This window comes from Heptranchias perlo, chromosome 41, assembly GCF_035084215.1.
Source record: "Heptranchias perlo isolate sHepPer1 chromosome 41, sHepPer1.hap1, whole genome shotgun sequence".
In the NCBI taxonomy this organism is placed as follows: domain Eukaryota; kingdom Metazoa; phylum Chordata; class Chondrichthyes; order Hexanchiformes; family Hexanchidae; genus Heptranchias; species Heptranchias perlo.
Window position 1 is genome coordinate 14,817,179 of NC_090365.1, and position 25,027 is coordinate 14,842,205.

The window sequence follows — 25,027 nt, forward strand, 5'->3', positions numbered from 1 at the left end:
CTGCAATCATTAGACTCTACAATCGTTACATGCTGCAGTCATTACACGCTGGAATCATTATACTCTGAAATCATTAAATGCTGGAATCATTAATCGCTGCAATCATTACATGCTGTAATTATTTCACGCTGCACTCATTACACTCTGCAATCATTACATGCTACAACCATTACACTTCTGCAATCATTACTCTTTGCAATCAATACATTCTGCAACCATCACATACTGGAATAATTAATTACTACAATCATTACACTCTGCAATTATTACACTCTGCACTCTTTACATGCTGCACTCATTACATGCAGCAGTTATTAAAAGCTGCAATCATTACCTGCTACAATCATTACATGCTGCACTCATTACATTCTGCACTCATTACACACTGCACTCATTACATTCTGCAATCGTTACATTCTGCACTCATTGCACAGTGCAATAATTACACGCCGCAATCATTAAATGCTGCAATCACTACATACTATTATCATTGCACACTGCAAGCATCACATGCTGCAATCAGCACCCCGCGCAATCATTGCATACTGCCATCATTACACTCTGTAATCATTACACACTGCACTAATTGCACTCTGCAATCATGACAATCTGCCATTATTGGATGCTGCAATCATTACATGCTGCACTCTTTACACTCTGCAATCATTTCACGCTGCAGTCATTACACGCAGCAATCATTATGCGCTGCTAAAATTACACTCTGCAATCATTACATGCCACCATCATTACATGCTGCAATTATTACACTCCACAATCAATAAATGCTGCTATCATTATACGCTGCAATCATTACATGCTGCAATTATTACACACCACAATCATTACACCCTGCAATCATTGCACACTGTAATTATTAAACACTGCAAACATTATATGCCTCACTCATTACACGCTGTAATCATTACATTCAGCTGAAGAATCAGAGCCCTCAGAGCAATCTGACATCCAATGTCCTGTGTGTGGGATAAACATTAGACACCCTCAATTTCCCCTCCTCCCCACCCTCAGTCTCTCTGCCCCCCGTTTCCCCTCCTTGCCTGCTCACGGGTGGCCTCCTTCTTCTTGGAACTTGTTGCACAGGGGACCCAACCTTTATAAGGTGAATGCAATATCATTTGTAGACGTCACCTGATCAGATGTCACGTGATCAGGCATCACGTGGTGGAATATCATATGGTCAGAGTGTCACGTGATCAAACCTCCAGGAATGCCTCCAACCACAGCTGGCGACCCTGTGCTGACATGTGCCAGTTGAGATGCCATATTTTTCTCGGATTGGCCATGAGGCAATCCTTACATCTTTTGAACTGTCCACCACAAGACCTTCAGCCTGCTTGGGTAGTCTAGTATCAGGAATTGGGACTAAGTGACCAGTCCACCGTTACTATCATTGCCCCTCTGCCTAGCATATTTGCTCTTGTGCTAACATTGAATTTATGTGATCTTTCTGAGGCAACCTAGGAAGAAGTGATTGAGTTTGCTGATATGGCGACTGTAAGTATCTATCTCACACATACAGTAAGGATGTTATAACCAATGCCTTGGTTTAGTGCTCCTTTTAACTTCACAGGGAGGCCGTCCACAAACACTGCCGGCTTTGAACAATCTGTGGCTCACCTCAACATCTAGGAGTGCATCGCGTGACATGGTGCTCCTTAGGTAAGTGAACCACTGCGGACAACACGTGTCCTTCGAAGGGTGATATTGGGTGGGAGATAAGGGCAGGCTGGTATATAATTTCTGTCTTCTTCAGGTTGATAGTGAGGCCAAATTTCTGACCAGCATCCGAGAAATGGGTCATGATGACTTGGGGGGGTTCCCCTTCTGCCTGGGAAGCCATGACAGAGTCATCCGCAAACAAGAACTGCAGAACAAGTTCTGTAGAGGTCTGAGCTTGGACTGCAGGTGGCAGAGAATGTGCAATTTACCATCCATCCTGAAGCAAATATTCAATCCTTTAACCAAGTTCCTAAACAAGGTGGGACCGAGAGTGTTTGGCTCCATTGGAGACAGAAGGAGTTGGAAACTTCATGGAGCTGGTGGATCATCTGGAGAAACTTTTCGGACCAGCTGACTTTGCCCAGCAGTTTCAGGTCCTTTCTGACTGTATCAAAGGCCTTTGTGAGACCAACAAAGACACAGAGAAGGTCCAAGTTTAGTTCTTGACTCTCTTCCTGACGTTTTCTGGCAATGAAGATCATATCAGTAGTACCTCTGCCTTTTCTGAATCCACACTGCTATCAGGAAAGAATCTCTGAGCTTCTGAAGTTAGAAAGTGACACACCCTAGTGTCGGCAAAACAAAGGGGTACAATCTTAAAATCAGAGCCAGGACAGTTTCACACCAAGGGTGGGGAAACTGAGAATTTGATCCCCCAAAAGGTTGTGGATGCTGGGAAAATCAAGTCTGAGATGGACATATTTTTGTTAGGTAAGGGTATCAAGGGATCGGGATCAAATGCGGGTAAAAAGAGTTGAGGTACAGATCAACCATAATCTAATTGAATGGCAAAACATGTTCGAGGGGCTGAATGGCCTACCCCTGTTCCTATGTTCTGATGCTCCTATGTTCATTATCCACTCTGGTACCAGTCCTCTATTAGTGCCAGTGTGTTCATTATCCACTCCGCTACCAGACCTGGATTAGTGCCAGTGTGTTCATTACCCACTCCAGTACCAGTCCTGGATTAGTGCCAGTGTGTTCACTACCCACTCCAGTACCAGTCCTGGATTAGTGCCAGTGTGTTCACTACCCACTCCAGTACCAGTCCTGGATTAGTGCCAGTGTGTTCACTACCCACTCCAGTACCAGTCCTGGATTAGTGCCAGTGTGTTCATTACCCACTCCAGTACCAGTCCTGGATTAGTGCCAGTGTGTTCATTACCCACTCCAGTACCAGCCCTAGTTTAGTGCCAGTGTGTTCACTACCCACTCCAGTACCAGTCCTAGATTAGTGCCAGTGTGTTCACTACCCACTCCAGTACCAGTCCTGGATTAGTGCCAGTGTGTTCATTACCCACTCCAGTACCAGTCCTGGATTAGTGCCAATGTGTTGAGCTATGACTCACAGCGTCACATTAGTGCTGTTGTGTTCACTATGCAGTCCAGTACCACTATTGATACCAGTTATCAGCTGTGGCTCAGTGGGTAACATTCTTGCCTCTAACTCAGAAGGTTGTGGGTTCAAACCCCACTCCATAAGACTTGAGAACAAAATCTAGGCTGACACTCCAGTGCAGTTCTGAGGGAGTGCTACACTGTCAGAGTTGCCGTCTTTCGGATGAGATACCTCTCAGGTAGATGTAAAGATTCCATGGCACTATTTGAAGAAGAGCAGGGGAATTCTCCCCGGTGCCTTGGCCAATATTTTTCCCTCAACCAACATCACTAAAAACAGATTATCTGGCCATTGCTGTTCTTGGGATCTTGCTGTGCGCAAATTAGCTGCTACGTTTCCGACATTACAACAGTGACTCCACTTCAAAAATACTTCATTGGCTGTAAAGTGCTTTGGGATGTCCTGAGGTGGTGAAAGGCGCTATGTAAATATATTAGCTGATATTGTTAATGGTTCCTTCTCCTCAGGTTCTGGCCCCCCTCCCCTTCAAATCTGCCATCAACTGCCTCCTCCAAAAGCCCACCCTTGATCCCTCTGTCCTAGTAAACTACCGCCCCATCTCCAACCTCCCTTTCCTCTCCAAAGTCATTGAACGTGTCGTCATCTCTGAAACCCGTGCCCATCTTTCCCGCAACTCCATGTTTGAATCCCTCCAATCAGGTTTCTGCCCCTGCCACAACACTGAAACAGCCCTTATCAAAGTCACAAATGACATCCTATGTGACTATGACCGTGGTAAACTATCCCCCCTCATCCTTCTCGACCTGTCTGCGGTCTTTGACATGGTTGACCACACCATCCTCCTCCAACATCTCTCCTCTGTTGTCCAGTTGGGTGAGACTGCCCTCGCCTGGTTCCATTCTTATCCATCCAGTCGTAGCCAGAGAACCACCTGAAATGGCTTCTCTTCCTGCTCCCGCACAGTTACCTCTGGAGTCCCCCAAGGATCTATTCTTGGCCCCCCTCCTATTTCTCATCTACATACTGCCCCTTGGTGAAAACCCAATGTCAGGTTCAACATGTCCACTGACGACACCCAGCTCTATCTCACCGCCATCTCCCTCGACCCCTCCACTGCCTCTGATTTGTCACACTGCTCGTCCCACATCCCGTGTTGGATGAGCAGATATTTCCTCCAATTAAATATTAGGAAGATCGAAGCCATTGTCTTCGGTCCCTGCCTCAAACTCCATTCCCTGCCACCGACTCCACCCCTCTCTCCGACCACTGTTTGAGGCTGAACCAGACCGTTCGCAACCCTGGCGTCCTATTTGACCCTGAGCTGAGCTTCCAACCCCATATTCTCTCTATCACCAAGACTGCCTACTTCCACCTCCGTAATATCGCCTGCCTCTCCCCCGGCCTCAGCTCATCTGCTGCTGAAACCCTCATCCGTGCCTTTGTTACCTCCAGGCTCGACTACTCCAATGGTCTCCTGGCCGGCCTCCCATCTTCCACTCTCTGTAAACTTGAGCTCATCCAAAACTCTGCTGCCCGTATCCTAACTCGCACCAAGTCCCGTTCACCCATCACCCCCTGTGCTCGCTGACCTACATTGGCTCCTGGTCCGGGAACGCCTTGATTTTAAAATTCTCATCTTTGTGTTCAAATCCCTCCCTACCTCTGTAACCCCCTCCAGCCCTACAACCCTCCGAGGTCTCTGCCCTCCTCCAATTCTGGCCTCTTGCAACATCCTCGATTTGAATCGCTCCACCATTGGCGGCCGTGCCTTCAGCTGCCTAGGCCCTAAGCCCTGGAACTCCCTCTCTAAACCTCTCCGCCTCTCTCTCCTCCTTTAAGACGCTCCTTAAAACCTACCGCTTTGACCAAGCTTTTGGTCACCTGTCCTGATATCTCCTTATGTGGCTCGGTGTCAAATTTTGTTTGACAATCGCTCCAGTGAAGCACCTTGGGACGTTTTACTATGTTAAAGGCACTATATAAATGGGAGTTGTTGGTGTTGTTGTAAATGCAAGTCTTTTTATCTTCCTTTCTTTACCTGCACCGGTATCAGTCCTGTATCATTACCTGAGTATTAGAGAGGGGGCAGAGGAGATTTACTGGAATGGTACCAGGGATGAGGGACTTCAGTCATGTGGAGAGACTGGAGAAGCTGGGATTGTTCTCCTTAGAACAGAGAAGGTTAAGGGGAGATTTGATAGAAGTGTTCAAAATCATGAAGGGTTTTGAGAGAGTAAATAAGGAGAGACTGTTTCCAGTGGCAGGAGGGTCAGTAACCAGAGGACACAGATTTAAGGTGATCGGCAAAAGAACCAGAGGTGAGATGAGGAATCATTTTTTACGCAGCGAGTTGTTCTGATCTGGAATGCGCTGCCTGAAAGGGCGGTGGAAGCAGATTCAATAATAACTTTCAAAAGGGAATTGGATAAATACTTGAAGGGGAAAAATTTGCAGGTCTGTGGGGAAAGAGCAGGGGAGTGGGACTAATTGGATAGCTCTTTCAAAGAGCCGGCACAGACACGATGGGCTGAATGGCCTCCTCGTGTGTTGTATCGGACTATGATTCTGTGATACCCACTCCTGTACCAGTCTTGTATTAGTGCCAATGTGTTCATTACCCATTCCAGTCCCAATATGGTATTAACAACAACAATTTTAACATAGTAAAATGTCCCAAGGTGCTTAATCAGACAAAACTGATACCGAGCCACAAAAGGAGATATTAGGACAGGTGACCAAAAGCTTGGTCAAAGAGGTAGGTTTTAAGGAGCGTCTTAAAGGAGGAGAGAGAGGCGGAGAGGTTTAGGGAGAGAATTCCAGAACTTAGGGCCTAGGCAGCTGAAGGCACGGCCAACAATTGTGGGGTGAAGGAAATTGGGGATTCACAAGAGGCCAGAAACGGAGGAGTGCAGAGGTCGCGGAGGATTGTCAGGCTGTGGGAGGTTACAGAGAGAGGGAGGGGGCGAGGCCATGGAGTGATTTGGACACAAGGACGGGAATTTTAAATTCGGGGCGTTGCTGGACCAGGAGCCAGTGTAGGTCAACGAGAACAGGGGTGATGGGTGAACGGGTCTGAGTTAGGATACGGGCAACAGGATTTTTAGATGAGCTGATGTTTACGGAAGGTGGAAGATGGGAGGCCGGCCAGGAGAACATTGGAATAGTTGAGTCTGGAGGTAACAAAAGCACGGATGAGGGTTTCAGCAGCAGATGAGCTGAAGCAGGGGCGGAGACGGGCGATGTTACGGAGGTGGAAGTAGGCGGTCTTGGTGATGGAGCGGATATGGGGTCGGAAGTTCATCTCGGGATCAAATAGGACGAGAAAGTTGCGAACGGTCTGGTTCGGTCTCAGACAATGTCCAGGGAGAGGGGTGGAGTCGGTGGCGAGGGAACAGAGCTTGTGGTGGGGACCCAAGACAATGGCCTTCCCACCTTCCCAATGTTTAATTGGAGGAAATTTCTACTCATCAGAAAAACATCGTCACAAATCAGAGGCAGCGGAGGGGTCGAGGGAGGTGGTGGTGAGGTAGAGCTGGTATGGTCAGCGTACATGTGGAACATGATGTTGTATTTTCGGATAATGTCGCCGAGGCGTAGCATGTATATGCCAGTGTGCTCGATACCCACACCAGTACCAATCCTATATTAGTAAACTTCTGCTCAGGATTTAGCCACTGGACCTGTGCCAATAAAGTACTCAGTTAAAATTGGGTGGAGTTAGAAGCCATCTGAAAACCCTGACAACACTTCATGGCTACCTCGTACTTTCACCGGGCTTACCTCTGGGCCTGAAGGCTCTTTGGAGGCCAAGACCTCCTCAGGCCTCTTTGTTTCTTGCGTTGAGGATGAAGGTGCTGAAAGGATTGCCTCCGTGTCTTCCTCCTCCCAGTTAATGATCTCCGCGGGAGGCTCCTGCCCAAGCAGAATCACGTTCCCAAAAGTAGGATCCGACTTGGAATGGCGAGGAGCCTTTCGCTGCTTCATTCCGCACCGGCTGCCGTAATAGCCCATGACTGGCTCTTTCCTGTGCCGATGCGCAGGGTGGCTGGCCCTATAGCAACCTCCCTGGTGGTATGAATGAGGCAGGCATGCGGAATTCCCGGCCTTTGAGGTCGAAGGCTGGTATCCCGCATTTCCTGCTCCCTCAGGCCACACGTTTAGGCCGACCTCCCTTCCTGGCTCCTCGATGGTCAAGTTGTCCATTTTGTCAATCGCCCGCTGCATGGAGGTGATGCTGGGGATGTGGTGTGCTTGCCGACACTCGTAGTAATCGGAGTTAGGATAGTACGCTTCGTCGACCATGTTGTAGTAATGCCGATCAGCCAGGACCCTCCTGTCACAGTTCAGAGCTGCATTAAGACCTTGGATCGACAAGTCATAATACTTCGTGTGCTCGTGTGTCATTTTGAGCTGCTGAATGGTGACAAAAGGATGCTTCAGCGCTGCACTGGGCGTGATACGCTCGTGCGAGTCCAACGTAAGCATCCTTTTGATGAGCTCCACCATGTTTTTGCGATCGTGGAACTCGGCGATGACCTCATCGTCTGGGAAGACCGTCTTGGTGATGTTAATTGTCTCGAGCTGGTCCAGCGACTTCAGGACGTACTTCCTCCTCTCCAGTGGCTGCACCATGGTCTCCGCCTGGTAATCGGCCGCACACTTGAGCTGCCACTGGTGGGTGGAATGCTGCCGGGTGTTCCTTCTGAAGAAGTGGTTGGCCTTGGTGGCCGCGTTCAGGAGGTGGTCCTTTGGTAGCCCTTGCGTCTCGACAATGTACCTGATTTGGTCGTACTCGCTGTTGCCGGGGTAGAGCGGCCAGCCGAGGTGAAGTTCGGCCATCACGCAGCCAAGGGACCACATGTCCACCTTCTCACAGAAGGGCAGGCCGAGGAGGATCTCCGGCGAGCGATAAAACCTGGACTGGATGTACGGTTCTGGGGCAAGGAGAGAGGGAATGGGTTAGTTCACACAAATCAAATCGCAAGGAGTTTCAGATCAGAGTTGCGCGGCTTTTCAATCTTTGATCCGGGGTAAAACGTTTCTACCAGACAATAACCGTGGAACAATCATAGAAAGGTTACAGCATGGAAGGAGGCCATTGGGCCCATCGAGACCGTGCTGGGTTGCTATAGTGCCTTTAACCTAGTAAAACGTCCCAAGGTGCTTCACAGGAGCGATTATCAGACAAAATTTGACACCGAGCCACATAAGGAGATATTAGGACAGGCGACCAAAAGCTTGGTCAAAGAGGTAGGTTTTAAGGTGCGTCTTAAAGGAGGAGAGAGAGGTGGAGAGATGGAGGGGTTTAGGGAGGGAATTCCAGAGCTCAGGACCTGGGCAGCTGAAGGCACGGCCGCCAATGGTGGAGCGATGGAAATCAGGGCTGTGCAAGAGGCCGGAATTGGAGGAACGCAGAGATCCCGGGGGGTTGTAGGGGCTGGAGGAGGTCACAGAGATAGGGAGGGCCCAAATCTCAAGTAGTAGCAATTGGGTAAAGGCTTGCCTCCTGCTGTGTAATCCTAGAGAGGAGGCAAGAAGGGAGAAGAGTGAAACAGGAGGAGAACAAGGAAGGGAGTGAGAAGCAAATAATAAATAGGATTGTTGCAGCCCCAAGGAGGAAGAGGAGGAGGCCATTCAGCCCCTTGAGTCTGTTCGGCCATTCAATTAGATCATGGTTGATCTGTATCTCAACTCCATCCATCTGCTTTGGTTCTGAAACCCTTAATGCCCTCATCTAATTGACCCCCAGCCTTAACAGCTTTTTGGGGGAGAGAGTTCCAGATTTCCACTCCCCTTTGTGTGAGGAAGTGCTTCCTGACATCACCCCTGAACAGCCTAGCTCTAATTTTAAGATTATGCCCCCTTGTTCTGCATTCCCCCACCAGAGGAAACAGTTTATCTACCCTCTCAAATCCTTTAATTATCTTAAACACCTCAACTAGATCACCCCTTAATCTTCTACACTCAAGGGAATACAAGCCTAGTCTATGCGACCTGGCCTCATCATTTAACCCTCTAGCTGATTAGAGACCTGAGTGAGTCCACCCCACATTTTGATCCCCATAAACTTTCTACATTAAAGGACTCGTTTTCAGACCAAGGGGGCCCCCAAATTTCTTCCACTGCTGAGGCGGGAAAGCTGGGCGGGGGGATCTTCGGAGGGGACTCGGTTTACGCTGCGCCTCGGCCATTATTGACCACGTCCACGTCTCCACCAGAGATTGGGGGCAGCACAAGAACTGACAACGTGAGAATGTGACAGAGTGATGAGGCCATATGTCTAAATTCCCATAATTTCCGCCTCAGTTGTCCTGGGTGTAAACTACAGCTGTATAGCACAGGTGGACTTGCTCAGGTATACTTGCTCAGGTATACTTGCTCAGGTATACTTGCTCAGGTATACTTGCACAGGTATACTTGCTCAGGTATACTTGCACAGGTATACTTGCTCAGGTATACTTGCACAGGTATACTTGCTCAGGTATACTTGCACAGGTGGACTTCCACAGGTGGACTTACACAGGGGGACTTACACAGGGGGACTTGCACAGGTATATTTGCACAAATGGACTTGCACAGGTGGACTTGCACAGGTATACTTCACAGGTGGACTTACACAGGTGGACATGCACGGGTGGACTTGCACAGGTATACTTACACAAGTGGACTTACACAGGTATATTTGCACAGTCATACTTGCACAGGTGGACTTACACAGGTATATTTGCACAGTCATACTTGCACAGGTGGACTTACACAGGTGGACTTACACAGGTGGACATGCACGGGTGGACTTGCACAGGTATACTTGCACAAATGGACTTGCACAGGTATACTTGCACAAATGGACTTGCACAGGTATACTTGCACAGGTATACTTGCACAGGTGGACTTGCACTGGTGGACTTACTGGTCAGGTTCAGTAGAAGTGTTGTTTAAAGGGACACTCCTTGCTTATCTACTTTTCCTTGCTGAGGTTTGATTTGTGGATCAATTTCAATAATTTTTTTTCCCTCTGGAGAGCTGCCCCAGAAATGACAAGAAAGGCAGCACCATGGGTTTCCCTATGGGAATGCCCCTGTGATACACATGGAAGAAGAGGAGGAGGAGGAGGACGAGGACCTCAGAGAGGAATGAAGATACCACAGAAGCAGAATGAGACCGTCCAGTCGTTTGCCACTGGCCCAAGTGTACAACAGTGACCACACTTCTAAAGAACCTCATTGGCTGTAAATCGATTTGGGACGTCCTGAGGTTGTGAAAGGCACTATATAAATGCAAGTCTTTCTTTTCTTTTATTTTATGAACGTACAGCTGGGATGTGACCAATAGAAGCCTTGCACCTACTTTTGCTCCGCCCATTATTTTTTCCATTCTATTTCCCCTTCTCTTTTTCCTGCTCTTTTCCCTCTCTTCTCACATTTTGCCCATCCTCTGTCTCTGCTTCTTCCCGCTGTGCGTCCATCTGACCCCCTCCAGGCAGGCCCGACCCCCCACCCCCCCCCCGTCCCTCAGGAAACCCCCGTTATACAGCCTTTTTTTTTTTGGAGGATGGTGTTGTGCAGAAGGCAGTTTGTCACCAGGGGACATGAGTCTCAATCAGGACCACCCGAGCGGCCTACTCTCCAGCTCCTTCAGGCAAACACTCGGGATGCCTGCAGCTGCCGCTCACTATTCCGATATCACAGTAGTGACTACACGTCAATAGTATTTCACCGGTTGTCAAGCGTTTTGAGGTCGTGAAAGACAGAAAGACATACATTTCTAAACCTCCACTTTACAACCTCAGGACGTCCCAAAGCACTTTACAGTCACTGTTCTAATGTAGGGAACACAGCAGCCAATTTGCGCACAGCAAGATCCCACAAACAGCAATGTGATAATGACCAGATAATCTGTGTTAGTGATGTTGGTTGAGGGATAAATATTGGCCCCTGCTCTTCTTCAAAATGGCACCGTGGGATCTTTGACGTCCACCTGAGAGGGCAGACGGGGCCTCGGTTTAACGTCTCATGTAAAAGACGCCCTCAGTACTGAACTGGAGAGTCAGCCTGAATGATGTACTCAGGTCCACTGGAGTGGGACGTGAACCCATGACCTTCTGATTTAAGAGGTGAGAGTGTTACCCACTGAGCCGCAGCTGACATCACAAAGTTGCTATATAAATGCAAATCTTTCTTTATTTTAAGGTGGTCAGTGCCCCGGTCATGTGGCCCCGGGTGGGCAGGTGTCAGGTAGCTGGTTGGTGATGAAGCTAGCCTTTGCTTCCCTGGGCTGATCACACCTGTCAGAGTGACCAACACGTCAGCAAAGGAAGTGCTACAACGGGACCCAAACAGTCAGTCGAGTAATCATCGGGCACACGATCAGAATACGATTCAGTTCAACCCTGACCGAGTCTCGTGGATCATTGAACACCCACCCAATGGACATTTTACATAGGATTTACAGCACAGAAACAGGCCATTCGGCCCGACTGGCCTGTGCCAGTGTTTATGCTCCACACGAGCTTCATCCCTCCCTACTTCATCTCACCCTATTAACATATCCTTCTATTCTTTTCTCCCTCATGTGTTTATCTAGTTTCCCCTTAAATGCATCTTTGCTATTCGCCTCAACTACTCCTTGTGGTAGCGAGTTCCACATTCTCACCACTCTCTGGGTAAAGACGTTTCTCCTGAATTCCCTATTGGATTTATTGGCAAATATCTTATATTTATGGCCTCTAGTTCTGGTCTCCCCCACAAGTGGAAACATTTCTCTACGTCTACCCTATCAAACCCTTTCATAATCTTAAAGACCTCCATCAGGTCACCCCTCAGCCTTCTCTTTTCTAGAGAAAAGAGCCCCAGCCTGTTCAGTTTATCCTGACAGGTATAACCTCTCAGTTCTGGTATTATCCTTGTGAATCTTTTTTGTACCTTCTCCAATGCCTCTATATCCTTTTTATAATACGGAGACCAGAAATGTTCACAATACTCCAAGTGTGCTCTAACCAAGGTTCTATACAAGTTTAACATAACTTCTCTGCTTTTCAATTCTATCCCTCTAGAAATGAACCCCAGTGCTTGGTTTGCTTTTTTTATGGCCTTATTAACCTGCATCGCTACTTTTAGTTTTCTGTATATCTGTACCCCGAGATCCATTCGAGGCTCTATCCCATTTTGGGAATGGCCAGTGTTGACGTGCGACACAAAACATTGAACAGTTGCTGCTGTACTGGGATCTAACCAGCAGATGGGGCAGTTGACGTTCTCGATGATTGTCCAGATGGGGTAGGCAGTGACTGCCAGGTCCAATAGCTCCAACTGGTGACAGGAACCCAGCTCCGCAGAAACATTCCTGGTGATACGACAACACAACCCGCACAAATATAGCGCCTTTAACATGGTGAATTGTCCCCAAATGCTTCATACGGGTTGGACCCAAGCAGAGAACAGTTAGGGAAGGGGCAGCAGGCAGTCGGATAGGGTGGGTCGAAGGAGGCTTTTGAAAGTGGGGCTGAGAGGTAACGAGGAGGGGGGATTTGGGAGAGAGTTCCAGATTGCAGGGGTGTGGGGGCTGAAGGGTTGGTCGGAGGTCATGGAATGGACTGGAAACACCCAGTGAACCAGATTCAGAAGAATGAGGGTTCACACTGGCACAGAGGATGGAGGATACTCTAGAGGTTGGGTGGGGTGAGAGATGGGGTGGGGGTCACTGCAGAGGTTGGGTGGGGAGGGATCATGGAGAGACTTGGAAACAAGGATAAGGATTTTGAAATCAATGGACAGGGGATGGGGAGACCCCAGAGATCAGTAAGGGCTGAGTGGGACTCTATGTAAGACAGGATGCACAGCGATCTGGATGAGTTGGAAATTATGCAGGATGGAGATCAGAAGACGAGTGAGGAGGTATTTGGATAAATCAGGTGTGGAGGTAACCAAGGTGTGAGGGTGAGATACAGATGGAGCTGAGCAGCCTTGGGGACCCTCAGCTCAGGATCGATAAGGACGCCAAGGTTAGGTACTACTGGGTTCACCCTGAGTGAGCAGCCAGGAAGGGGGATGAAACCAGTGTTGAAATTGCGGAGGTACTGACCATGACCTTCCAAACATGCGTGGATACGGGAGGTGGTGCCAGAGGACTGGAGAATTGCAAATGTTACACCCTTGTTCAAAAAAGGGTGTAAGGATAAACCCGGCAACTACAGGCCAGTCAGTTTAACCTCGGTGGTGGGGGAACTTTAGCAACGATAATCCGGGACAGAATTAACAGTCACTTGGACGAGTGTGGATTGATTAGGGAAAGCCAGCACAGATTTGTTAAAGGCAAATCGTGTTTAACCAAATTGATAGAGTTTTTTGAAGAGGTAACAGAGAGGGTCGATGAGGGCAATGCAGTTGATGTGGTGTATATGGATTTTCAAAAAGTGTTTGATAAAGTGCCACACGGTAGGCTTATCTTCAAGATTGGAGCCCATGGAAGAAAGAGGGCAGCAGCAGCATGGATACAGAATTGGCTAAGTGACAGGAAACAGGGAGTAGTGGTGAATGGTTGTTTTTCGGACTGGAGGGAGGTGTACAGTGGTGTTCCCCAGGGGTCGGTGCTGGGACCACTGCTTTTCATGATATATATTAATGACTTGGACTTGGGTGTACAGGGCACAATTTCAAAATTTGAAGATGGCACAAAACTTGGAAGTGTAGTAAACAGTGAGGAGGATAGTGATAGACTTCAAGAGGATATAGACAGGCTGGTGGAATGGGCAGACACATGGTAGATGAAATTTAATGCAGAAAAATGCGAGGTGATGCATTTCGGTAGGAAAAACAAGGAGAGGCAATATAAACTAGAGGGGACAATTCTAAACAGGAACAGAGAGATCTGGGGGTATATGTACACAAACCTTTGAAGGTGGCAGGACAGGTTGAGAAAGTGGTTAAAAAGCATACGGGATCCTGGGCTTCATAAATAGAGACAGAGTACAAAAGCAAGGAAGTTATGATGAACCTTTATAAAACACTGGTTCGGCCACAACTGGAGTATTGTGTCCAGTTCTGGGCACCGCACTTTAGGAAGGATGTGAAGGCCTTAGAGAGAGTGCAGAAGAGATTTACTAGAATGATTCCAGGGATGAGGGACTTCAGTTACGTGGATAGACTGGAGAAGCTGGGGTTGTTCTCCTTGGAACAGAGAAGGTTGCGAGGAGATTTGATAGAGGTATTCAAAATCATGAAGGGTCTGGACAGAGTAGATAGAGAGAAACTGTTCCCATTGGCGGAAGGGTCAAGAACCAGAGGACATAGATTTAAGGTGATTGGCAAAAGAACCAAAGGTGACATGAGGAAAAACCTTTTTACACAGCGAGTGGTTGGGATCTGGAATGCACTGCCCGAGGGGGTGCTGGAGGCAGATTCAATCATGGAATTCAAAAGGGAACTGGATAAGTAGTTGAATGGAAAAAATGTGCAGGGCTACGGGGATAGGGCGGGGGAGTGGGACTAGCTGGATTGCTCTTGCATAGAGCCGGCACAGACTCGATGGGCCGAATGGCCTCCTTCCATGCTGTAACCTTTCTATGATTCTATTTTTCTATGACAGCAAGGTCATGCCAGCAGGTGAAAGTCCTGCCCAAATGCACACCCAGCGGGGAGCCCTGCTCTGAATCGGAAATTCTAGCCTTAAGTCACGAATGAACCCCAATCTGTCATTTAGTCTTTGCCAGGGTGGTGAGTGCAGCAGATCTAACAGTCAATAGTGAATTGCAGTAGAACTCCTGGCACCAGACTCTGCCAGGAGTGGATAAACGACACAGCGCTAGACTACCATCTACAGGCTAAATCACTGCCATGATTTATTTTCAGATACAAATACACACAGAAGCTGAAAGATGAATAGTGACACAACTAAGCAAATTCATACTTTGCACCAACTGGTTCTTCACAGCATGTTCTTAGAAACTCAATTGTCTACGGTCCTCCTCTTCTGGGGGAGTGGGGGAGGTGGGAATTCTGAAAGCCTATATTTGCATAATGTAATGATTTGATTGTGTGCTGGGTCCACTTATGGAACAGTTGCCCCACCCCCCTCAGATTAGGGTGGGGGGGTGGGGTTTGCGGAGATACCTGGTCACAGCAAGTGGCCCCATGGGCCTCAGACCATCAAGTTTGAAACATTTCTCTAGCTTCCAATTCCCCCTGATGTCAGTTTCTATAATGCAATTGATTACAGATTGCAGAAACCACATTTTAAAATTTAAATGACCCCTCCTCCCCCACCCCCTTGAGGCCCTTAGCAATGCTGGACACCAGAAATGCACAGGCAACCAATGTTTCTAGCGTTGCCAGGGTACGAATGACAGGAAATCCATTGTCTGATGCACTTTCCTCATTGACTGGTGATTATCACACAGCAAACTGTCACACAGCAAACTGTCACACATCAAGCTGTCACATGTCAAAGTGTCACATGTCAAATTGTCACACATCAAAGTGTCACACATCAAAGTGTCACATGTCAAACTGTCGCACGTCAAAATGTCACACGTTAATGTGTCACATGTCAAACTGTCATATGTCAAAGTGTCACATGTCAAACAGTCACATGTCAAAGTGTCACACGTCAAACTGTCACATGTCAAACTGTCACACGTCAAGCAGTCGCAAGTCAAACTGTCATGTCAAAGTGTCACACGTCAAGCGGTCGCAAGTCAAACTGTCACATGTCAAAGTGTCACATGTCAAACTGTCACATGTCAAAGTGTCACACGTCAAAGTGTCACATGTCAAACTGTCACACGTCAAAATGTCACACGTCAAAGTGTCACACATCAAAGTGTCACATCAAGCTGTCACATATCAAAGTGTCACACATCAAAGTGTCACACATCAAGCTGTCACACGTCAAAGTGTCACATGTCAAATTGTCACACATCAAAGTGTCACACATCAAAGTGTCACATGTCAAACTGTCGCACGTCAAAATGTCACACGTTAATGTGTCACATGTCAAACTGTCACATGTCAAAGTGTCACATGTCAAACAGTCACATGTCAAAGTGTCACACGTCAAACTGTCACATGTCAAACTGTCACACATCAAGCAGTCGCAAGTCAAACTGTCATGTCAAAGTGTCACACGTCAAGCGGTCGCAAGTCAAACTGTCACATGTCAAAGTGTCACATGTCAAACTGTCACATGTCAAAGTGTCACACGTCAAAGTGTCACATGTCAAACTGTCACACGTCAAAATGTCACACGTTAATGTGTCACATGTCAAACTGTCACATGTCAAACAGTCACACGTCAAACTGTCACATGTCAAACTGTCACACGTCAAGCAGTCGCAAGTCAAACTGTCATGTCAAAGTGTCACACGTCAAGCGGTCGCAAGTCAAACTGTCACATGTCAAACTGTCACACGTCAAGCGGTCGCAAGTCAAACTGTCACATGTCAAAGTGTCACACGTCAAAGTGTCACACGTCAAACTGTCACATGTCAAATTGTCACACATCAAAGTGTCACACATCAAAGTGTCACATGTCAAACTGTCCCACATCAAAATGTCACACGTTAATGTGTCACATGTCAAACTGTCACATGTCAAACAGTCACATGTCAAAGTGTCACACGTCAAACTGTCACATGTCAAACTGTCACACGTCAAGCGGTCGCAAGTCAAACTGTCACATGTCAAAGTGTCACATGTCAAACTGTCACATGTCAATGTGTCACACGTCAAAGTGTCACACGTCAAAGTGTCACACGTCAAGCGGTCGCAAGTCAAACTGTCACACGTCAAGCGGTTGCAAGTCAAATTTTCACATGTCAAAGTGTCACATGTCAAACTGTCACATGTCAAACTGTGTCACACGTCAATGTGTCACACGTCAAACTGTCACATGTCAAACTGTGTCGCACGTCAAACTGTCACACGTCAAACTGTCACACGTCAAGCGGTCGCAAGTCAAACTGTCACATGTACAAATGTAAAATAGCCTGAGAAGAAAAACATAAAGAAACCCAGCCATTACTTGGAGCCTTCGATATACAAACACGTTCCCCTCTCCCATCATCCCTTTCGCTGTCCATTTTGGCCCCCTGTGTTAGGGGGATGATTCTGAAATATAGAATATATAATGTCATTGGGCCAGATTTAAAGACCCTGTCACTTCCTTAGCCTGGACCCACCACTCCTCACCCCAATCTGGCTCCACCTGTGCCTTCTGGCACTCCACATCTGACTGGATATTCCAACATTACGAGATATATCAGACCCCTGATGGACTGGGGAATTGGGAACTCCCAGCGTAAGCCCCTTACAAGGCCAAGCGGGAATTCCCAAATGTGATCAGGACCTGATGTTCCCAGAGTTACAGCCAGTTTGTTTCTAGGTGAATGACCAAAGCCCAAGGTCGAGGTCTCTCTCAACCACATCCTGTGGCAAAGCAGTCCACGCTCCAATAAACTGTGGAGAACATTTCTCCTACTCTTTCTCCTCACTCTCGTGACACTTTTAAATTGATAATCCCTTATCACTGACACCTCAACCAGAGTTAATAGTCTTTCCCAATTCACTCAGTCAAGACCCTTCTTAATTTTAAAACTCTATTGAATATCTTCTTAACCAAGGTGAGAAATGCAGGATATTGCTGAGGAAAATTAGAGAAAGCCCCTTCCAACAGTAGTGATTGGGTGATGCCAAGTTTCAATTTTAAAACTCTGTGGATTGGAGGAGGAAGGGGAGGCTGAGATGATGGGAAAGAGTGAGTTAGAGTAGGAGATGCAGTGAGTCTGGATTTTAACAGTGAGGATGCTTGAAGGTGCTCAGGTTAAGACACCCAGAGATACTGCTCCCCAGACCCGTGCGCAGGCTGGCATTGGCCCAGGCGGGTACATCAGCCGCGATTACCGATCAAGTTGACTGATCGCTCTATCACGGGTGAAGGTGGCAGTAAGTCGGTAAATAGGGAACTATCACCAGTCCTACCTTTAACGTACCGCACCTCATGAAATATGCTCGCGGATCCGAAATCGATCACTTTCACGCGGAAAGGGAATCTCTTCTGGTCAATAATCATGATATTCTCCGGTTTGAGGTCGGCGTGAATGATTGACAGGTCCTTCAGTTTCTGGAGTGCCCGCAGGACCTGGGTGGTAACAGTCCGAATGTGCCTGGCTGGGAGGAGGGCAAAGTTGTTCTCCTTCTGAAACTCAAATATGTTCTGCTCCATGAGCTCAAACACCAAGTATGACTTGACGTCATCGTGGAAACACTCAAAGAATCGGATAAAGTGGTGCTGGTCGGGGTCCACTGTTCCCAGCACGCTCAACATTTTTAATTCATTTTTGATGATTCGGGCTCTGTACGAATCACTTTTGAGAATCTTAATGGCAACAAAGTGACCAGTGCTCCTCTTCCAACACTTTGCCACCTCTCCGAATGTCCCCTTGCCCAAAATCTGAATAATGTCGTAAGTGTCGGTTTCAGAATGGATGACAGACATCTTCAGGGATCTTCTGGCCTCCGCCCTCTGCCTGAGCGAAAGATCAGTCAGCTGGTATCCAACAATAGAAGCCTTGGGGTGCAACAATGGGAGCCATTGTTACTAAACCAGGTTCTAGGGGCTGATGTATGAGAGTCCCAGAGTCCGAGGACCATCCGCACAGGTCCCGAGCAACAATGCAATGATTCCACCTCCGACATCATCACCAGACAGAGCTCCCTCCTCTCGTCACAAAGAGCTGCACCTCTCAAAGCAACCATTAATTCATTCTCCTGTGACTCGGCCAACGTTGTCTACCTCATACGTTGCAGGAAAGGATGCATGGTACATCGGCGAGACTATGCAGACACTGCGACAACGGATGAACGGACACCACGCAACAATCGCCAGACAGGAGGACTCCCTCCCAGTCGGGGAACACTTCAGCAGTCAAGGACATTCAGCCTCCGATCTTCGGGTAAACGTACTCCAAGGCGGCCTTCGAGACACACGACAACGCAAAATTGTCGAGCAGAAATTAATAGCCAAGTTCTGCACCCATGAGGACGGCCTCAACCGGGATCTTGGGTTCATGTCACACTACATGCAACCCCACCAGCGGAAAAAAAGTTATCTGTTTTTAATACAACTGGTCATTCTCTCTCTCTCTCTGCCTTTCGGGTCTCTCTCTCTCTCTCTCTGTCGTTGTTATCTGACCTCTTGTGTATTCAGTAGTCTTGGATGTAATGTTCCCCTGTCTGAACACCATCCACTCCTTTGATTGCTGTGATTATCTCTCTGCCGAGGAGTGATAACGGGCAGTTGGAAAGATTATCTGTAATCACCAGGCATTGTTCTCTGACTATATATGCTGTGCCTTTATGGAATCCTACACTCACCTGACGAAGGAGGAAAGCTCCGAAAGCTTGTGATTTCAAATAAAGCTGTTGGACTATAACCTGGTGTTGTACGACTCTGTACATTTGTCCACCCCAGTCCATCACCGGCATCTCCACATCATAATTTATACTCGACACTAGTGCGCCCAGCCAAAGGTCCTCAACTGGACAAGTTTGTGTCCACCAGATCGTTTTTGCCGTCCCGCAGAGGATTGCGGGACCGTACTCTTTGTAGCGAGGTGAGAATGTCGATCGGTTTATTGGGCCATATTTTACTGAAGAAATAACAGCAGTGTGCAAGCCGTAATTAATGCGCAAATCAGCCAGCAGCTTGTGGCGAGGAGGAGATACCCCGTGAATTGCGAATCGTCACGAATTGCTGGCCGATTTGAGACACTCCGTCATTAACCGTGTGAAAGCGGCAGCTCACGCTTAACTTCCCCGTGATTTTCATCAAGTTGCCCCAGTTGCACATTAATTGCCCATTAAACTCACCACGGGCAGTTAACTCCAGTAATTATCAGCGGAAGTACTCTTTTAACGACATAACTGCCAATTAACCTCTCTTGCCCAGAAAGTAAACAGTTACACGTGTGGAATCTCATTCCTTCAGGTTGGGAATTGTTTTAGAAGATTTAAAAAAATGTCAAATTTAAAATTAAAAAAAAAGTCTCTTTATTTTCTCTCTCTTAATCCAATCTTTCTTTCCCTCTCCTTATTTCTCTTTCTGTACCTGATTTGACTCTAATTCACCCTATTTCCTTCTCAGTCATTCCTCTGTTCATTTCTCAATCCTTTAATCTCATTGGAGATAGGTTGGTTCCGTTGTCCACCCAGATCCCCGATGCCCTGTCTCCCTCGCCCTGCCGTTATCAGCTCGCACACCCAGAAACTTTGTGGGCAAAAATTTTAAAATTTCCACCCTTACTTCCCTCAGCAACCTGGGATGCATCCCATCGGACCGGGTGATTTATCTACTTTAAGTATAGCTAGTCTTTCTAGTACCTCCCCTTTATCAATTTTTAGCCCATCCAGTATCTCACTTACATTTACTTTACTGAGACTCTGGCAGCATCTTCTTCCTTGGTAAAGACAGATGCAAAGTATTCATTTAATACCTCGGCCATTTTTCTCCTTCCATATTAAGGTTGCTGAGGCCGGTTCATGAGTAGATCTCCTTTATGGTCCCTAATCAGCCCCACCCCTCCTCTTACTACCCGTTTACTGTTTACATGCCTACAGAAGACTTTTGGATTCCCTTTTACGTTGTCCGTCCCATGCAGCCTCCGTGCATTGCAAGGGACCAGTCCGACAACTGCATCAGTTGAAAAGAAAAACCAGCTACAGGACTCAGTGTGTCTCTGAGATACATCGATGGACGTTCTCCTGCTGCCTCAGTTGGTGAATGAGGCCCTCGGTGTTGCTATTGATCCACGCAGATCAGGAGGGTCCCAGGTTCGATCCCAGGTCTGTGTCGAGTCAGCTCTTCTGAGTTGAGGCAGAAGTTGGGGTCTTTGGTACTAGAAAGGCGAGCTGTACTTAAAGTAGATAAGTCACCCGGTCCGGATGGGATGCATCCCAGGTTGTTGAGGGAAGTAAGGGTGGAAATTGCGGAGGTACTGGCCATAATATTCCAAACATCTGTAGATACGGGGGTGTTGCCAGAGGACTGGAGAATTGCAAATGTTACACCCGTGTTCAAAAAAGGGTGTAAGGATAAACCCAGCAACTACAGGCCAGTCAGTTTAACCTGAGTTTTGCGGCCTCAGCAACCTTTGGATGGAAGGGGAAAAATGAGCCATGATTCCTGCTCCTGATCACTGTCCACCGACCTTGGAAACCGAATGTGTGTGGACATCGAGTGAGGACAGAATCAAACTCAGTCATGATAGTTACACTGGATAACCAGGCCAGTTAGATGAGGTACTGTACAGCACCTTGGGATTAACCCAAGAAGAGTTAATGTCTTCTGGGAAGGAGGGGGAGAAAGTGCTGCTGATGATGAATGGATATTGCCCCATGTGACATCAGATTTTTACATAGCAAGATAGGAACAGGAGGAGGCCATTCAGCCCCTCGAGCCTGTTCCGCCATTCAGTTCTATCATGGCTGATCTGTATCTTAACTCCATTTACCCGCCTTCGTTCCCTATCCCTTAATACCCTGACCCAACAAAAATCGATCAATCTCAGTTTTGACATTTTCAATTGACCCCCAGCCTCAATGGCTTTTTGGGGGAGAGAGTTCCAGATTTCCACTCCCCTTTGTGTGAGGAACTGCTTCCTGACATCACCCCTGAACGGCCTGGCTCTAATTTTAAGGTTATGCCCCCTTGTTTCCCCACCAGAGGAAATAGTTTCTCTCTATCAACCCCATCGAATCCTTTAATCATCTTAAACACCTCAATTAGATCACCCCTTAATCAACGATACTCGAGGGAATACAAGCCCAGTCTGTGCAACCTGTCCTCGCAATTTAACCCTTTCAGCCCCGGTATCATTCTGGTGAATCACCCAATCAGTGAGGAGCTGTGTTTGTGCTCTGTACATTGAGGGGGAAAACTCGATCGCGGTCATTTGCAGGCGGGTAGCACAATGCGCAAGGACCCCGCGCCCAACTGACCCTACGCAGGCAGCACGTGAACTTCTTGCTGCCAGCTACTTACCATGATATCTCCGTGGACTACCCGCGCTGTTGAGAGGCTGCACGGAGAATGAGGAATTTGGAAATGGGGCGTGCACAGCGCACGTCATCAGCAGCCTGCACCTCTTAAAGAGGCAGGTGCACATTTCAAATGGCAGCTACGCAGTTTACTAGGAGAAGGGAAAAATGGCAATGAGGATAGCAGGACCGAGAGACAGGGCTCCACGCTTCTCTGATGATGCTCTGGAGGCCCGGTTGGAGAGGGTGGATGAAAGGAGGGCCAACATGTACCCGCAGGGTGGCCAGAGACCCTCCAGACTGCAGCTCCGCAGGCTGTCGCAGGCTGTGGCGCAGGAAGTCAATGCCAGGAGCATTGGGTGCAGTGCCGAAAGAAGTTCAATGATTTGACACGAGTGGTCAAGGTGAGTGAATGCAAGTGTCAAGTGGCCCATCCGACCAACTGCCCCACTGCTCCAGACATCACACTCCCCGTCACCCACCCACCAACAAACACTGCCCATCCATACCCAATGCTGCGCTCGGCATGCTGCATCTCACCCGCACATAGTACCACACTTGCAGGCTACACAACCACCACTCACAAGTCACACAAACTGGCAGCTATTCGACCACGACAGGCATATCACCCACACACCTTGCAGGACACTCACTGACACACTGTCCTCTGTCTTGCAGGAGAAGGTGGCGCAGAACATCCGGCAGCAGGAGAGGCCTGAGGGTGGACGGGCACGTTTACACGTCCTCACCCCCCTAGAGGAGACAGTGCTTCGGATCACTGGGCGGGCCGTCACTGCCAGGGGGTCTCTGCATATCTAATGCTCCTTCTCCTTTTCCACATCTCCCTCCTCCCATAATCTTTTCTGACTCACGTGCTGCAGATGCCGTCAGTACACACCTCTTACTTGCTCCTCTCCCCACTCCACAACTCAACCTGTTTCCATTTGTCATTGTAGATACTCAAGAACATGTGACGGCACCCGAGGAGGAGGAGGAGGAGGGGGAGGAGGAGGAGGAGGAGGAGGAGGAGGAGGACACTGAGGCCGCACCGTCACTCGATCTGACACTTGCTTCCACCAGCTCAGAGACTGCCACTGCACGTCCTTTAGAGGTTAGGTTAGAGGAGAGATCTGCACGTGGTGAGACACCGAGCACAAGTGAGCAGGAGCCGGGGCGGGGGGAACGGATACCACAGTTCACCAGAGGGTGAGGTCGCTCACTAGTTCTGCTGCAGAGGAGTCAGATGAGGATTTCGATGGGCCAGGCTACAGAAGACGCTGATGGATGTACACCAACAAATGCTTGGGGCACTGGAAAGCCTGCCAGAAAGCCTGCGCACAATGAGAAGGGGCATGGAGGAGTCCAGCTCCAACTTGGCGCAGGGCTTTGCGCAGGGCTTGGAGCCCGTCCTTTCCAACATGGAACGGGTGGTCACCTCCATCAGCGCACCTGTGGAACCCACCGTGATACAGGGTCTGATGGCCGATGTCACAGCTTCCATTGCAGCACAAACATCTGCCATCCAAGGTGTGACTGCTGCCTTGGAAGCTCAGACTGCAGCTATCATGGGTCTGGGGACCACTGTGGAACGGGGCTACCAGGGCATCCCAGCACTCCAGCAATCTGTTCTCCAGCTGATCACCAGGATTGCTGAGATGCCGCCCTGGGAGCGCGGCAGTGGCACCATGGCAGTCGGATCTGCTGTCCTCCCTCAGGACGACAGCATTCCTGCTCCCACCCCTGCCACTCCGCCAGGGCCCCTGTTGTTGCTTCTTGGCCAGCCAGGCCAGACTGCTGCAGCCCATGGTGAGATGGTGCAGTATGAAGCTGGGCCCTGCCGGCCCAGAGCTGCTCGAGATCGTCCTCCACGGCCATCTGGACGTTCCTCCATTGAAGGCCAGCAGCCTCCCACCACCCATGCTCCAGCCACTGGGGAAGCACCTCGTAGGAGCACGAGGAAAGGTAAAGGCACACGGACAACAGGCACTGAGGGAATGTACAAGGGGGAATAGTTCTGTTATGTTTGCATAATTTCATTTATTCATTGATAAATGAGACTTTGATTTTGCATCTGGTGGTGGTTTTTATTTGTGCAATGAGCTGAGAGGGACACCAATGTGTAATCAGATGGAGGGCGATTTGATTGTCTTGTGGGAGCAGTAAGGTGGGGAATGTAGGAGTGTTGGTGAGTTGGGGGATGTAGTTCCAATTATTGATAGCGGGCACGGATCAGGCGAGCACGCACAGCCCTTACAGACAAGGCATGTGGTTCCTGTTGCACCCTTGCATCTTCCTCCACTTCCTCTGCCAGCTCCACCCCCTCCTCCTCCTCCTCAGCTTCTTTCTCCTCCTGCTCCTCCTCCTCTTCCTCCACCTCTGGCTCAGGGTCTTCTCCAGTCATTGGTGGCAAAGGCTGGTCCCACATGATGGCGAGGTTGTGCAGCATGCAGCAGACCACCACGAATCTGCCCACCCGCTCAGGGGAGTACCTCAGGGCTCCTCCAGACCAGTCCAGGCAGCGGGAGCGTTGTTTGAGGAGGCCAATAGTGTGCTCCACGATGTTGCGTGTGGCAGCATGGCTCTCATTATAGGCCTGCTGTGCACGTGTGCGTGGATTCCTGACCGGTGTCATGAGCCATGGCGTGAGGGGATAGCCCTCGTCGCCCAGTAGCCAGCCTTTGACTTGCCGAGTCGGGTGAAAGATAGCTGGCACGTTGGACTGCCACATGACGAAGACATCGTGACTGCTCCCAGGGTAACGGGCATCGACCTCCATGATTCGATGCGTGTGGTCACACACCAGCTGCACATTCAGGGAGTGGAAGCCCTTTCGGTTGGTGGAGACGGCCGAGTTGATATGCGGGGCAGGCAGGGCAATGTGTGTGCAGTCAATGGCACC

At 48.7% G+C, this 25,027-nt stretch overlaps 1 protein-coding gene across 1 annotated transcript; it reads right to left on the reverse strand.

Moving 5' to 3' along the window:
• Positions 1 to 6,817: 6,817 nt before the first annotated feature.
• LOC137305879 (homeodomain-interacting protein kinase 4-like) lies at positions 6,818 to 18,589 on the reverse strand. The gene is made up of 2 exons (XM_067974813.1): positions 18,073 to 18,589; positions 6,818 to 8,034 (listed from the first exon to the last, which is right to left on the reverse strand). Exons 1-2 carry the CDS (start codon positions 18,587 to 18,589, stop codon positions 6,818 to 6,820), a joined length of 1,734 nt encoding a protein of 577 aa, XP_067830914.1.
• Positions 18,590 to 25,027: the final 6,438 nt, after the last annotated feature.

Bases quoted from the DNA above. Each gene is read 5' to 3' on its own strand.
- LOC137305879 (XM_067974813.1), bottom strand. From the start codon at position 18,589: ATGTCTGTCATCCATTCTGAAACCGACACTTACGACATTATTCAGATT. The intron at 8,035-18,072 runs GTAGGACTGGTG...TCCTTGCCCCAG, and splicing joins TGAGGTGCGGTACGTTAAAG to AACCGTACATCCAGTCCAGG.